The sequence below is a fragment of the Furipterus horrens genome, unplaced genomic scaffold, assembly GCF_987537825.1.
Source record: "Furipterus horrens unplaced genomic scaffold, mFurHor1.1.pri manual_scaffold_12, whole genome shotgun sequence".
Lineage (NCBI taxonomy): Eukaryota > Metazoa > Chordata > Mammalia > Chiroptera > Furipteridae > Furipterus > Furipterus horrens.
Window position 1 is genome coordinate 77,169,121 of NW_028327182.1, and position 17,383 is coordinate 77,186,503.

Consider the following 17,383-nt stretch of genomic DNA (forward strand, 5'->3'; position numbering starts at 1 on the left):
TATGAGCTTACATTCAAATAACCCCAGATATGCAACAGAAACTATCAGCACTTGATTCTAGCACTTAGTACAGGACTGACATATGGGAACTAAATATATACTAATGACTTGAGGCATCAACTGAGTGGCTCTGTTTCCTGTGTCACCCCAACACCGTCACTTGTTTTGCAATACTGAGACCCTCAACAGAACACCCCTTCTTTTCTATTATCCCCCCAGCTTTTCCAAGTCTCCACTTTTCCTGATCATGCCACTAAAGAGCTCTGAATTGAGGGCTCCTAGAAACTTCCAGTAGATACTTTGCACCCTTCCCCGTGGAGTCAGGAAAACTTGCAACACCGCTGGACCTCTGTCTTGGGTTATTAATAACCTTTGTGGTGAGACCAAGGAAAGTAGTATCACTTGAGAGCCAGGAACATGGCTGTGACTGAAGTCACTCACGCACACAGGATTTAAGTCACATGTGATCACCAGACCATTTCCATGCAGAAGAGGAAGCTGCTATAAGAGTGTTCAGAAAACCCATCCTCTGGCTGAGTACTTACCAAAGCAAAACGGAGTCTTTGGCTTCTGCTTTGGGGTAGCTATGCTCACCTAAATCAAATTTTAAAAAATAAAAGAAACATAACTATGTTTCTAACAGTGTTAAAAAGCAATTCTTTCCATTTTTTTTTTTTGTAGGAAATGTTTCTTACAAAAAGGAATGTATATAAATATGTGAACACTTTAAAAAATAATAGGATTAAATGGAAACCCTTGCACTCACCATGCAGATGAAGCAATAGGACATTATCAGTCCTATTTCTCAGAAATCCTTCATGTGCCCCTCCCTGATAGGGTCCCATCCCCACCCCTCAGAGATAATCACTATCTTGATGTTTGTGTTAATCTTTACCTTTGCAAATACACTTTCAAAAGCCACTGAGTCCTGACAAAATTCTCTTTGGACCACAAAACCTGTACTTCCCCCTCACACTAGCAAGATTCTACTCCTCTTTCAACCACCAAGCCCCCTCTCTAAACTGTTCTCCAAATTGAAGGTGGTATTGCTACAAATACACAGACTTCAATGACAGCTCACAGAAACACGAGGCAGTATGTCACTCGCTGCATTTGGACACACTGATAGATTTCCTACACATCTACCCTGACTGTTTAACCATGAAAACACGCACTTTCCACATGTTCCAAGAGGAGCCAATGGAATCAGAGAGCATAACTATGTATTTAAGGAAAGGGCATAAGAAAATAGAAATACAAGTATTTCTGTACCTCCTACTGTTTGATTTCATCTGGCTTTTTCGACCCTACCCCCAGCACATGCATTCCTGAGCATGTGCCTGTGAGCCCACCTCTCTCAGGTACAATACACCAAACGAATAAAGGAAAGCAACTCATATCCCATCAAATGCCCACAAAGATTAGGTGACTGCCCTTGATGGAGGCTGGACCTCGCTGGAGCAGGCCTCCACCACTGCACCTGGGTTTCCTCAGGGGCCAACCTCCTTCCCCTAGGAACTATTCCCACGTTGTCATAATCCTCCTGTGGACACCGTTCCTTCAACACCTTTTCAGCCAAGGACATTCTCTCTCTTGTTCTCACAGAGGAGCCCCGGGAGTGGTTCTTGCTTTAACAGAAGGCATGAAGCCAGAAGCTAAAGAAAAATCTTGAATTAAAATTAAAGTCTCCTCTTGGCTCATAGTTGCTAAGGGTCTGATCATGACTAACCCACCAGTCTGACTGGATTCTCACTCTTGGCTCTAAGTTCTTTCTACAGACCTGCCCAGATTCCTTAACAACCAAAATTAAGCCTGCCCCGAATACTCAAGATGGGAACTGAGGTACCAGCCTATGAAAGGAAGGATAGGCAGTATAGCCTGAGTCCGGGTGCCAGAGGACCAGGGCCCAAATCCAAGGTGTCCCAGCTGTGTGACTCCCATTTCCTGTTCCATCAAATAGGTATAATAATACCATGTTCTCATAGGGCTATTGTGAGGACTAAATGTGATACTGCAGGTGAGGCACTTACCTTATCCTGTCATATAGAAGATGCATTTAATACTTCATTTCCTTTAAAATCCCATTCCACATTACTTAGTACACACAGTGCCATGCTTGGCACTATGAGCAAAATGCTGAGAGCCTTGTGAGCTTCTCAGAGCCTACAAAAAATGTGTGAGACCTGAAAAAAATGCCTGGCCTCCAACATACAAACTGAATAGGGCATACTCAACATTAATAAATATTCAATTAAATGTTTGTATAACATCATCTCAACCTCAATGACAAGTATTTAATTAAATGCCTACAACATGGCACATTAAGTCAACTTCATTAATGTTTCACTTAAACATGCAAAAAATTTTATTACATTAAAAATAAACTTAGTAGCTTTGATTATCTTAGTACACAGAATACTTGGTGTGCAAGATGATTGCCAAGAAATTAGAGCCAATCAAAAATTAACTGAGTTCCACATAGCCAAATCATTCCAAAAGTAAAATAATTAAAATCCTTTCAAATATTTTACAGCCAAACAATTATGTTTAATGAGAAATGTAGGTTTGTTTTGATATGTTTACCATCATGTTAGGCAGAGGCCAAAGTGCCTAAGAAAGTGTTTAAATAGTCCTGAAAAATATGAAGATTTAAGCAAAGGTGAACCCACATATCCTGAGTTCACACATCAACTACTCAAATTCAGGCATGTCTTCGCCACTCCCAGGAACCGTGCACTGGAGCTCTATGACATCACAGTCCTGGCCTCTGGGCCCTCTAGTTGTCCTGAGTTTTGGACCCCAGAATTCAGTTTGAACCACAGCGTGTGCCTTTACCTTGCTTGTGTCTGATGTTCTGTGTAGGGAACCGTTCCTTGTGGTTTAGGGAATTATAGCCCCGGCCTGAGCATGACCTGCCATGGGCACCCCGGCTATGCTTGTCTTTAAGTCTCAACATAAGGCTGTACGGGAGACATAACCAAAAGCCACTCAGAGGGTTTCTGTGGGAATTGGATTTAAAGAATGCTTATTATGCTTTAGAACTTGCTCTGCTTTTCTTGTCTTTTAATGTAACAAAAACAATCTCTAGCAAGGAGGTATGAAACCTTGCACCTAATGCCATTGTGGCGTCAAGATGTTTAATAGACCCTGACACAGACTGGTCACTGTGCCCTCTGTACTGGTACTTGTAATCTGTTACTGTCAACTATAATCCAAACAACTAAAGGCTATTGATAATTCATGAATTTTGACCTTGTATCTCCTGTGTGTATCCTCCTCAATAAAAGGCATGAAGGACGAAGGTTTGATTGCTGTTCTACCTTAGAGAAAGCAGCCACCTTCCTTCCCCCAGACATAATATAGTGTCCTGGGTAGATTTGTTCTGCCGTGGTCATGAAACCTCTGCTGGACAGAGTAGTTTTCAACGGAGCCTAGGGTGTTAGAGGCACCTCCGCCTTAGTTCTTATCTGGCAGTGACTCATTTTCTTGCAGCATCTGTGTTCCCTGCGGGTCCTCATGCCCATGAGTGCCTGTGTGTCCTGCCCTTGCTTCCTGTATAATCCTGACCATCGAAGAACTGCCTTGGCCATCCCAACCCTAAGAACCCACCTATCTCATAGCATCCCTTCTACTTTCGGCTTTGGAAAGACAATGAAAAGCTGGGTGCTTCAAGACCTGCTCCAGCTTCTTAGGAGATTCTTGCTCCCAGAAACCAACATTTATCATTGACTAGGAAGAGCACACTGGGAGACTCTTCTCACCCTGGTTGAATGGCGAATGGTCCACTTTGACCACAACTTATTACTAACCTATACTGCAAGAATGCTACCCATGTGCTATTCATGTGCTCCCCATGTGCTCAAAGAGATTGCTGGTTTTTCATTTGTTTGTTTTTATATGTTCTCCAATTTTCATTCATGCATATCTATTATTTGCCTCATGCCTCATGGTTTACCACAGAAGGATTATTTGGCAAAGCAGTTTCTTGCTGAAATAACTACACATCAGGTTTAGTTCACCCAGATGACCCTCAATGTCTCTGAGAAGTTTCCTGATTAGCAAAGGCAAAGAATGGCAAAAAGAGGAAAACGCAATATCTACCTGTGCTGTGCCCCTCAGAGAGCAGGGCAAAGGTAGGGTTCTCACTTACTATGAACAGGTAGCTCTGGCCTCCTTCTGACATTCTGGTGATTATAGAAGAAGAAGCCTTGGCCCCCGGGAGAAATAACCCCTCTCCCCACACCCCCACCACATCTTGGAGATGACGACAGGCCGTGCAGCCTTCCTCAGACATAACGAAGAAGCCAACGACCCAGAGAAGTGTGCTGACAGACTGACTAGTGAGGAAAGTCAAGCGCAACCATCTGCATGCTGCAAGGTGGCCTCCATCGAATACCTGCACAACTGTGGTTGACTGGTGGATCCTGGGTTATGCAAGCAGAGAGAGGAGGTCGGGATATGAGGGGGGAATGAGCACAGGTCACCCAGAGAGTGACGCAGATGAGGCTGCTCTACAGTGACACAGACTCTCAGGAACTTGTTCTTATCAGATCAAACACAGACCACAGGAGCAGCCAGCTCATCAGTGGCAGGGCTCTGCTAGCCAGCCCCACCCTGCCTGTCTTAGGCCGGAAGTGGAGCTGGGGCCCTCTGGCACAGCAGCAGCAGTAGAATGAGGTCTTGAAGCCCTGGTGTGGCTCTGCCCCAGGGTCCAGGGTAACCCTGCCCTACAAGGTGGCATCAAGAGCAGAGAAAGAGAAGCAGCAGCCACCTACACAGAATGATCCAGGGGGCTCTAAGTCAAGGTCTCTGAACCAGTCAGGGGTTCAGGGAGCCCTGAAATTACAGGGAAAATCATGGTGGGTACACACTTACATACTTTCCCAGGAAATTGAGTCCACACTTTTCATCAGACTCTCTAGATGATCCATGACCCACCCCAAAAGTTAGGAATGTGGACCCCATACAAAAAGATTCATTTGATGTGAACTCCAAGAAGAAATTTATCTGCTGAGATGGATTCCTCAGTGGTCAACTAAAGGCCCAGATTTTATAAGTAAGAGTCTAGCAACCATCTACTGACAGGGGCTTCTCACATAGTCTGTATACCAGGAAGAACCCCAGACTGAGCTCCTGTCTTCCTGCATTTGGCCCTGCTCATTTTATCTATCTGTGTAACTATTATAAGAGAATTCCTGGTTTTGTCTTTGGACCAATGGACTGAGACTTGCCTGATCCATCCAGGACTACACAACTATATTATATCCTCATCTGCATTTTAACTAGCCAATCAGAACTATTCTATAACAACCAATCAGGACACATAATGCCGATGACTTAGGACTGCGTGATTTACACAAGTCAGAACCATACAAATTGGATACCTCATTTACACAAGACAGAACTAATTGTGAACCTGGGGGGAAACTTCCTCTATAAAAGATGGCACACTTTTCAGTTTTGGCCCAGGCGAACAAAGTCACTCCATTTTCTATTATTCTTTTTGGGAAAGTTTGTTGACAGGAACCACTGTTATAGGAAGGTCTTCCTTACAGTTACTGAGGGCAAGGCCCTGACTAAACAGGACATGAGCTGCAGCCGGGGCAGTGGGACTGGCTATTTAGAAGGGCCATTGGGCAAAGTGAGAAAATGGCTGGCACCAAAGGCCAGCAACAATCATTTTCTACTTTGCCCACAAACTGGTTCTGCTGCCATTGATGTCCGGGTGACACCAAGTCAAGAACTCTCACTTCTGTTGTCCCCATTTACCCAACACTACCCCTCACGACAGAGATATGAAAGACCCCCCCTGAACAGAGGCCACACATACCCCACAGGACAGGCTGACACTGTGGGAGGGAATACCTAGGGGTTAATACAGAACAACCTGAAACACTGAATGTGACGCTGGTACCACTGCTTAATGTTTTCCTGGGAAAACCCCAGCATTCTGGCAGGAGTTAAAGGCCCTCAGCTTTGTGTAACCTGACCCATGGCAGCTGTGGGTTTTGCATAAGGCCCATCCAGGCCTGTCTCTCCTATGAAGAGCTAAAAGGCAGGTCCATCCTTTCTAAACGAGGCCATCTCCAAAGCTGAGAATTCTAAAAACCCTCATCTGAGCTGCATTTATAAATCACAATTCAGCAGGAGACTGTAGTCACTCTTCCCCCAACCAAACAAAAAAAAATCTTCCCAAATCCTCTCAATCAGGCAGGTCGGGGGGTTTCATTAATACTGAGTTTCTCTCTGAATGACCAAACGTGCTCACAGCAAATCTGGACAGGAGAGGGGAGGCAGCCACCTTTCTCACAAGACACACACAAATCCTAGCTGTCCAAGGCCCTTCCCTCTGCCTCCAGGTCATTATCTCCTCTCTCTCACACCCTGCAGCCAGCCTCTGCGCCCAGCTGAGTCTGCCAGACTCTTCTGCAGCTGCCACTCACCCCCTGACCAGCTGAGACGGAGGGCTGAACCCAAGGACTCCCAATGCTTGTAATAAAAAGGAGCCAGGGGCTGTTCAGATTATGGTCCCCTCCACCCCATCTCAACCCCTTGAGGGTGGGAAAACCTGATCAAGGAAGCAGAGGTCCCCAAGACGCCTGAAGTGAGGGGTAAGTGGGTAGAGCAGGACTTCCAGAATCTTAGTGCTGGCAGGTCGCCACCTGGCTCTCCTCACTGGACAAAGAGTTCCTCTTTCTGGTGAGGCTCTAAATCCTCTGACCTTTTTTATCACTGCTGCATCATGGGTCAGCCCTGGGGCCTGCTCTAGGGAGGGGCTGCTAAAAGGAGCTGAATTCAGCAGCTCCAGGCGGGCACCATCAACCAGCCCCATCTCCCATCCCCCGTCCCCAGGTCTCAGCACCATGAGGGGCTGCTCTCAGCCTGTCTGCACAGATCAGACTGGGGGGTGACTGTCAGCCGCCTGCCAGACTCTACAGCAGTTATCTGGCTGCCGAATGGTCTCCGTACGCATCTGAGTGCTTTCTCAAGGCATTCTTATTCTTAGCCTTCCCTCCACTGTTATCCTGTCCAGGTGATTGATAAAATTCCAGTGCAATCCCAACTCTTTCTGAGCTGCTCCTGTTTAATTATACCCTTTGGGAGAATCCTTTACAGTCACTGGGGGTCTTCTGTTGTTTTGTGTTCCTCCTTGTCCCAATTACAAAAAAAGGTCACGTCTCAGACCTGCCCCCACCACCAATGTCTCCTTTGCTGGAGTGGAGAGCATCACTGACCGATGTGTCCCAGGAGAAAGAGGCAGCAGCACCCCTCCCACCCCGCCCAAGAACTTGCTGACCACACTCCACCCACTCCTGGCCAGCAGCTGAGCTTCCATCGGCAGTGGTGAGGAAGGGGGAGCTGCCCAAGCAACACCCCCAAACGCGAATGCCCAAAGGATTTGACACTTCCTCTTGTTTAGATACTAAACCTACTTACAGAATATGAATTCCCAGAGTGCCAGACCAACATTACCTTCGAGATGTAGGTCAGCTGCAAAGATCCAACAGCTCCTGCCCCAATTGCCAGGTTCTGGAAAAAAAGAAAAAAAAAAAAACACATGTTTTTCATCTTAAGAAGGATGCTACGTGAGGCCATGGAAACAGTACCAAGAGACAGGAGACCATGCTTCTAGTCCTGTTTATGCCACTTAATGGCTTTGCAACCTTGAGCAAGTCACTTACCCATTCTTTAGATGACTTTCCTCCCCTGTAAAACAGTGGTAATTTTTGCCATTACATGTGTGCATGAATGTTACCCATGGCCTTATGTATTACAGAGAGGTATCCTAGTACGGTGGGTAAAAGTGTGGCCTCCACCATTTGACTACAAATTCCTTAGCCACTAATCTTCAGGTTTCCCTTCTGAACACAGTACCTACCTCACAAAGCAGTTGCAAGAATGAGTGAGTCCATTTAAGAGCACTCGACACATAGATAATACTCAAGAAGTGTCAGCTTCTATATTTTTCTGTTCTGACTAATCTGATCTCCTTGTTGGCTTGGTCCTATATTATGTCGCTTCAAATTCTTTTCGTAATAAATAGGGTACAGATTCACACAACACACAAATTTAAAAATACAGCTGTTCAGCCTGTTTCACAGGACTGTTATGATGTCCAGACACTATAAAACGTAAAGTAGATGTGCAATTAAAACAGCAAGAAACTCACAGGCACGTTGGGCGGCAATGTCTACCTTGGCACAAGAGCTTTGGCTTTCTAAGTTGTCCACTGTCAGAAACAAAGCATTCTTTCCAAGCCCAATTATCTAAATTAATATACATCCCTTGAATCAAATATAATGTGTAAAATGCCCTATTCACAAGAAAATGGATAGGAATAACACCATGCTAAAAGGATTCTCAGAGCCTTAGAATTTTAGAGTAAGAAACAGATAAAGAAAAGTTCCCTCCTTTTGCAAATGAGGCCATTAGTCTAAAATCTGCCATTAAGTGGCCAAATTAGCATTTCAACTGTGGATGATTTGATTTACACATTTTTTTGCAATTACACAGTGACTGAATTTTGCTTACTTTTTTAGAACCCCTCTATTGGGCAGAGCCCCTAAATCAGAGTCCAAAAAGGAGTCATAGCACCCAAGGAGGCCCGTGAGCAGCTGACTGCCCCCAAGGAGAACATAAATCACTCCGGGCAAACGGCTTCCAGAGACGCATGGAGCCACAGGCCTCTGCTGGACTCTGAGCCCTTGCTCTTACAGAAACTGACTTGTGATTGAAGGGATTTGTCCAAGGTAACATCATTGGTGGCAGAGCCTGAAGTACAGCCCAGGTCTCCTGACTTCCGCCCTGATGCCCTAGAAGCAACACGGTGTAATTTTAAAAAGCAGGACCCGTTGGAATTCTGGCTTTAGGACACTATTGCCCTATGACTGTAGGCAATAAGAAGCCGGTTTCCTAGTACGTCGGGAGAGTGACGTGAAAATACACCAAGAGAGCTGAGCCGAGGTGGTTCCTATCTGCAACCCGCATGCTAATTACAAGGTGCAGATGCCAAGTCTCAGGACTGGCCTTGCACAACTCACTCTCCTGACCCCAAACCACAACCCAAAGGCCTCCAGGGCCTTATCCTGAATTATGAGTGATGAAGTGGGATTTGGGGAACCATTGGGACACTAACCCACACATAATGACAGATAGGGGCCGATCAGATTTCAGCTACTTCATCCCCTCCACCCTCCACGGCTGCTCCACCCTCAGTCTCCAGCTTCAGACAGAAAAAGACAACATTTCTCCAGGCCCAGTCACCCTGGGGGTGGGGGTGTCCTCACTCCCTTCATGTACAGCCCACCCAAGGTCTGCTTCAAAGCTCACGTGTACCTCCTCTCCCCCACGAGAAGCCAGGAAAATGTGATGAACGTCTGAAAAAGCAGTTTTCCCCCACTTTCCTCCCCACGCAGAGGAAAACGAATGACAGGAGAAAACAGCCCCAGGATCACAGAGGTCTGATCCAGAGCGACAGCTCAGTGTCCACTCCAATTACTGGACCTAGGAGATTAATGGTGACAGCTCGCTGCCTGGGTGGCAGCCCCAGGCACTTCTTGCTCAAGGAAGAGTGTGCCAACATGCCTGAGTTGTGAGGGCCTCGGCAGCCAGATGTCAGGGTAGAAGACCAGGAAACAGCACCTGGGGAGCGGCAGGGAGTCGCAGACTAGTAAACTGCTCTCCTGGCCACCGCCTCGTCTCCTCTAGGGAAGGGACAAGAGTCCCCACCTCCACTGACTGCAGCCTGCCCTGACCTCTCCTCTCACTGATTTCATGTACACCAAGCCTTCTCCAACTTTGCTGCACATCACTCTCCTGGGGAGCTTGCTTTCAAAGGCCCAGGCTCAAGCCTCACCTGAAAAACACTGGATTAGAAACAAGTGGAAAGTGGATAGACATGTACATTTTTTTAATGTGCCCAAGTGATCCCTTAATAGGCCCAAGTTGGAGAGCAACTAGTCTACATGGCAAAGTCTAGCCCTGGATTCTGTATTGGAGAATATTGTTCTGTGAGTTTAAAAGTCTGTTCTTACTAGGTTTCAAGCACATTGAGGATATAAGTGGGCTCTTATTCAATTTATAAAAGAAAACACTATTTGTGTGGTGGTTAAGTTCCCAAACTGGTCCACGCACACCTGCTACCCTCATGGAGGACTGGAAGATGTACCAGCGTGGATCCATCATAGGCAAACAATGTTTCTTTGGGAAGACTTGTTCATGTTTTGAACTTGGGTATCACTTGACTTTGCAGTTCCCATGACCTGGAGCAGGTTTTCTGTGGAACAGGAATCAGGTAGAGGGGTCTTGAAAGAGCTGAGTCCCAACTAAAAAGAGGTCAAGGACTTGGGAAGAGGGAGTTGAGGAATGGGCTAGGAAGAGGGGCAGGAAGCATCTGAGATGGGAGTATCTGAGCAGATGGGGAGTGGGGACAGGTTGGTGGGTAGGCTGCTGTGTGACTCACCCGGGGAGAGTTTTAAACAAACTAATATTTGGGTTTCATCCCTAATGTATCCATTGATCCAGGGCAGGGCCCAGGCACCTGTATGTTTTTAAATGTTCCCAGAGATTGCTCTGTGCCACCAGGTTTGAGGACCATTGCTGCAGGCACCAGCTGATCCTGCAGGCTCCGCACTGGAGACACAGCAGTTGGTGGAAGAAAGGGCCACGCACCAGCAGTAAATAGGGACTAGGAAAAGAAGAGCCAGGCAGCAATCGGGGAGAGACATGGGATTCCAACTGCAGCAATTGTGCGTAAAAATGTTTATGTCAGGAACAACTTGTATACTTCTGGGACTTCTAAATTTTCTGAACAATGTAGGGCACAAGGCAGGTTCCTGTTAAATGATGGCTTTATGAAGACACCTAGCTTTTTGCTCATATGTCCTTCTGCCACCAAGGACCTCAAAGGAGCTCTTTCTCCCCATGAGTGGAAAGCATAGGGTTGTGTCTTTTCCATCATCAAGCAAGGAGCTGAGGGGTCCATACAGAGATGTGACCGACCTCCCACGCTAAGCCATTTTTAAGAAGCAATATTATTTCTTGTTCAAATAGAAAAATTCCCCCATCTTCTAGTAAGAGTAACAAGAAGCACAGAAATGACCAGAAGACTTAACTATAGATTCATAAATTTGCAGAATGTCAGCACTAAAAGGTTCTGCTGATGCCTCATCATTCACATGAGTCATCCGAGGCTCAGCTTGGGGAAATGACTCTCTCAAGGAGCAGAGAAAAGACAGACAGAGCTCATTACTCCCAACATCGACCTGAGGCTCTGACAAAGCACAGCTTGAGAAAAGAAAAAAAACGGACATATCTTTATAGAGTCTATTATACATCAGACCTGCAAGCTGTCACTTAATCCTAACAATCCCATTTTACAGACAAAAAAACTAAGGACTGAGGGAAACAACCTGCCCAAGGTGACAGAGGTACTGAGTAGTCAGGCCAGTGGTGGAACCCAACCCTTCCTGGTTCTCAAATCCCATGCACTTCCCTTTCTACCATGCCACCTCCCATGAGACAATCCTTCCAATGTACAAGGACCTACTCATTATCTAAGAGTTGATTATCAATGAAAGGTAAATACAAGAGCAGGATCAGCAGGGTTACACCAAAAGAGGCCCTGTTGAGTTGCCCAAGCTGGGCAGGGCAGGAACTAGTCAAACTGGCTCTTAGGTGCCCAACTCCAAAAGACCAGGAATTCAGAGAGTGCAAAGGGGAAAGGAGAGATGCTGGTGCCCTCTTACCTGCTCTTCTATCCCTCTGGGGTTCCTAGCAGACAGAAAGGAGTACAGCATGCAGTAAAAATCAGTCTGTTGGTCAACTAATAGGAGAAGTAAGAACAGAATATATGTGGAAATCCCACAGCTAGGGCATGAGCCACCATGGCTGCCCATGGGCTGAAACCACAGCTCAAACCACCAAAAGTCAAAGCCAGACACAGACTCTCTGAAAAGGACTTGCCTAAGAAGAGCTGTATGATGGAAATGGAGGGGAGAGTATAATTCCCTCTGCCCCACATTCCACAGCCCTCACCGTAGCCTGAGAGAATAACCCAAGGAAAGTGACCAAGCTGTTCCAGGCGTTACGTGACCTGGGCAGTGGCTTCACCTGCTGCTCTGGTATCAAACACATCTCCCCTCCACCCTGCCACTCCACCTCCTGATACTACCTGAAATGTAGTGAAAGGTGAAATATCCATGGCTACTCTCTCCAGTCTCCAGTTCAAAAAGATGTATTTAATGTTTCCCTTTGAGAAAAGTCAGTTCTATACCACAAACTGCTGTGCTGGTGCACTGCTTTCCTTCTCTTATCTGGACATCTCTTTCTTGTTAACATGCACCAGCACCGGCTTTAGCCACGACGGACTTCATGATGTGGAAGTCTCTCGGCCACCACATTCCCAGCTCTTTTGCTTCCTCTTCCAATTCTGGTGACAGTGACCTAAAGACAGGGTCGAAGGCCTGTGCTCTAGATAATCTCCTAGACACATTCAGGATCCAAGACTCCAACGACTGGCCACCTACATGTTTCTGAAACCTGAAACTCAATCAGCCAACGACTTCACCCCTTTCCTCAACCTGGCCTCCTCCACATTTACCTCAAACTCAGTCATCATCCCCCTCCGCTCTTCCTAACTCCTCCATTTCTGCCAGCAGCTCCACCTTCTCTCCCCATTCAAGCAGGTGCTAAACCTTTGACCCTTCTGCTTCACCCTTCAGTCAGTTACCAAGCCCATCAGTTTCTTCCTTCATAGGGCCTTTAAATCTGTCCCTTCCACTCAGCAACATAAGGAAGCTGTAAGGACATAAGGAAACTGTAGGACAAATTCCTTGCAGTCATCCATGACTCCAGGCTTTCCCCATTTCCCTGTCTATCTCATGTCACCGCCAGAACAAAAATCCCTTAACAAATAACATCTCTATCAACATCTACTTAGTTTATCACATACATTACTTTAGTTAATCTTCACAGCAACTATGTCAGAGATAGAGGTAATTTGTACTAGGTGAGGACAGGAGGCTCAAAACAATGGATGCTCCCCCCAATTAATGTATCCATCAAGTTGTCCTGTGCTCAGCTGATAGAATAAAAATGGGCTCTGAAGCAAAATCTAATATGCATCCCTGCTCCCAAACATACAAGTGCTTGCTTTTCCTTAGAGACATTGTTTTAACAATAAAATGGCATTCTTGTATGTAGAGATATAAAATATTTTAAAATTGGTATATAAATAGATCTAGGAAATGAATGCTGAAGGTTAAAAACTGAAGAAAAACTTAGCAATATAACCACAGACAAATTTTAAGAAAACTTAGGACAGTCACCACCATGGATTAGTAAAACCCCTTCTAAGTCTCATAGCTTCTATCTCTTTAGCTGCTTGGACTCTGATACCAGGCAGTGCTAACTATGAACATGACTGCCCCAAAGTGGTTTTTAGTTTTTACTTCTTTTCAATTTAAGCAAAGTACACCTTGTTATAAAGACAAGAATTGTTTTAAAAAATAAGAGTACTATAGAAAACACATAAAACAAAATTGCACTTAAGAGTATTTTATGTTAACTCTCAAAAAGTCCACACATAATTTTAATTCTTAAAACATTAAGTTAATAATAATTAAACCTTAGCAGATTTGCATTTATTTATTTATTTATTTATTTTAATTTGCATTTTAGTCAAAATACAGCTTTGTCACTTGAAATCTTCTTTGGGGATTTTTCCCCCCCAAAAGAATTCTGCATTCTTACCCTTACATAATAATAGACAAAAGCATGCCAGAAATTCTACTTAACCCTTGAAATCATGTGTCACATAGATAACTAACATACCAATTACACAAAATCCATGAATTAAAAAACACTTGGCTCAAACAATTGTTGAAGATCTGAGAGTCAGCACGACGCCTGTATATACAGAGACTATCCACGGACAGACACGCGAGAAACGGGTAACACTGGCTGCCTCTGGCTAGGGGAATACGGAGCTGGGGAACAGGAGTGGGAGGAAGAAACCTGTCACTGTATTTGCTTTCCCACATTTCAAATTTTGCACCAGGTGCAGTTATTGGCCAGTTTGTAAAGAAAGTTCTCTCACTGGTACCTGGCACTTTGACAGGGTGAAGCATATTATGCAAAAATCTTTTAAACGTGATTGTATTTCAGCCAAAGTTCACTCAAGAAGGTTTCAGATACAGAAAATACAATTAAAAACACACAAACCAATTTTTGCCTAGCCTTTAAGATAAAACTATTGTTCATTATATACTATGTATTAATATAATTTCCTACCACTCCTCCATATGCTTTCTACTAAAATGCAGCCAAATACTCATCTGTCAACACAGCAAAGCTCTTTGCCCCTTTCAATGGAAAGAATTGCTTTCAACTTATTAAAAAAAAAAAAAGCAAGAAGTTTTTATTGAGGGCCCACAGATAGCAGGAGAAATGCAGAGATGCAATCTTTTTGGATATTACATGATGGGTATTTTGTTCCAAAATTCACATCACGGCTTTTGGAAAGTATTTTTAACCAAAAAGAGAAAATACATTTTACAGAGTAAATTTGACAAGAACAACAATCTAGTGCAGCAGTGCTTTTAAGCTTCTGTTTACCCTTTGTTCAGGGCTATATAATTTAGTCTTGCAATTACTTAGCCACGCGGGCATTAGACAGGTGCAACGTAAGCGTTGCTGCGCAACTAAAACACGGTTAGTTACTCTGTAGGTCATAGTAATAAAAGAGAGAAGCCTTATTAAGGGATTTCATCCCCTCTCTTATGATAGAGACCAACATTAAATTAAAATACAAGTGTTGGTGCCATCGCACCATAGAAATGCTTTAAGGAAAATCCAGCCAATGTTTGTTTCTATTCAAGAATTATTTGCATGCTTGATATTGTCAGCATATTGATTTTTAAATGCATTAGCCAAGTCAGTGGTCATAATCAATAATACTGAAACTCTCCATTTACAGGGGTCCTTTTTAGCTAATAGGTTTCATCCTAAATCAGTTTGGCATCACCAGTGCCTGCACTGAAAATCCTTGATTTCTTACTCTACCACAATGAAACTACATAGTGGCAAGCATTCAAGGCTGTACCTGGTCCATGCAGGCTGACACCTAATGTGCACCTGTGATCTGTCCCGGGAAACACTGTTACTGGCCTCCGGTCCCTGGTGTTTTGCTGAGCTCACAATGGCCAGCACCAGCAGCTCTACTTCAGAGGGCCACCGTCAGGTCACTGGAGCCGTTTTGTCCACACCTGTCCAGCGAGGCACACGGAAGCCCAGTTCCTTTTGGACAAGTCTTAGGTCTCCCATACAATCCTCCCAACACCCACCACGCAGCATCAGGCTAAGGCCTACCTACTCTCTGCAGACTTCTCCTGAGCTCGCACCCTTGTCTGGCTTCCTCGCCCTCCCGGTCCTGCTTGCCAGCACACCTGTCAGTCTCAGGGGAACTTGCCACAAATCCTTGTCTTGGGGCCTTCTGGGGAACCTGACCTTAAACACCCTCTAAGCAGACTACCTCACCTTCCTTCCTTGGCGCTGCCCTGCCCCATAAAGACTACTGTGGCCCTCACTGAAAACACCCTCCTCTGCCCCTTCCTTCAGGATGCGTAACAATCAAATGAAAACACCTCAAAACCTGTAAAGTGCTCTCCAAATGTGAATCACTTACAATATTCACTTCCAGATTTGGATTTATTGCTAACCCCTCCGTAAAGGGCTGGCTTGCAGCTCCCCCTGCCACATTTTAATCTGATCATCTTATCTCCCCAGCTACAGTTGCAAGCTCCATGAAGAGGAAGACTTTGTCTTAAAAGTCTTGTTCATTGCTAAAGCCTCCAAGTTTGACCAGTGTCTGGCATGCAGAGCACATTCAGCAACTGCGTGTTATACAGTGTCGCTGAATTCCAGGATCGTACCATATTCTCAGTCTTTCAGGAAAGAAAGGGCCAAAAGCCACGTTAAGGGTCACCTAGAGTGCCTATAGTCCAGGGAGGACAAATGGCTTTCTTAATGTACAAAACAACTGAGTGGCAGGGCCAGGACCTGATCCTTGATCTTTTGTCTCCCAGGCCTGAGGACATTCCATTTAAGACTCCACCTCCAGGTCCTACTCGTCTCCAGATAAGCAGCAGCAGGGAACACTGCAGCCCCTCCTCTACCAAAATCCTAGCATCTGGGTGGTTCAACTTAACGATAAAAATGGACTTGTTATAAAGCTGGACTTGGATCTTTGTCACTATAGTCTTGTGTGTCTTGTTTTCATCTCCCCAACTGAGCCTGAAGCTTCCCAGTGGCAAAGACCTCACTGAGTTCACCTTCCACATGGTCTCCAGGACCTTGCCCAAGGCTGAACCTGAACACCTTAGGAGGAAGGAAGACAAGGGTGAAGAGTGCAGACACTCGAGTCTGATAGACCTGGCTCCACCTCTGGCTCTGCACGTACCACCCGTGCAAGCTTAAGTGAAGTCCCTGGACTTCTCTGCACCCTACAGAATAACACTGTGAGAGTGACCATAGTCCCCAAGTCTAGGATTCTTGAGAGGAATTATGAGACGATACACGTAAAACATTTCGCACCATGGTTGGTACAGGGCAACGACTCAGTTAAGACTCAGTAAGTATCAACTGCAATTAGTAATAATAGTAGTAACAGTGGTAGTAAAAGAAGGCTCCATAAATACCAAGTGGCTTAAACAGGCAGAGATCAGAGACCTGGGTTCAGAAAATCCCCTGCTTATTAATGTCTATTAAATAACTAAGATCTTCTATCATGTAAGATGTTCAGTGACCGAATGGAGTTTCCACTGTCTCTCTTCACAGGGACAGACCAAAACCCTCCAGTATGCCCTTGGGATCACCTCCAACCCACCTTCTGACACCAGGCACCCTACAGAACTTCAGTCTGGTTTAGGCCATGTCCCTCACCCCAGGAGCTCAGTGTTATAAAGGCGTCCCTCTGTCCGTCTCTTTACCTGGCCCTCTTTAATTCTTTCATTCATTCATTCATTCATTCATTCAATGAGTATGCATTTTCCAAATGCTGAATACTGTGGATCAAAAGCTAACCCAGATGAGCCCCTGCCATCTATGAGTTCCCAGCCCCGAGAGTCCTCTGGCTTCTATTTCTTAATCAGAAACTACCTTTGCAAGCTTTCCTTCCTCCCAAGCAACATTGAAATGACTGTCTCATTATCAGCAATAATAGCAGGGAAACTGGAGTCAGACTGCCAGGGTTAGAACCCTGGCTCTGCCACTTTCTTATGATGTAACCATGGGCAAATGTCTTCCCCTCTCTGCCTCACCCACCTCGCCTTTAGAATGAGAACAATAATACCTACCAATTAGACTGTTCTGAGAATGAAATGAA

General features: G+C 45.2%; 1 protein-coding gene across 3 annotated transcripts in view; it reads right to left on the reverse strand.

Annotated features, from left to right (window-relative positions):
* Positions 1-17,383, reverse strand: part of PLEKHA2 (pleckstrin homology domain containing A2) — a 61,066-nt gene that overhangs the window by 16,656 nt on the left and 27,027 nt on the right. For all 3 annotated transcript variants that reach the window (XM_090258364.1, XM_090258362.1, XM_090258363.1), the window contains 2 exons: positions 7,474-7,530; positions 546-594 (listed from right to left, as the gene is read on the reverse strand). In XM_090258364.1, the coding sequence (XP_090114490.1) occupies positions 546-594; positions 7,474-7,530 (106 nt within the window). The remainder of the gene's footprint in view (positions 1-545; positions 595-7,473; positions 7,531-17,383) is intronic.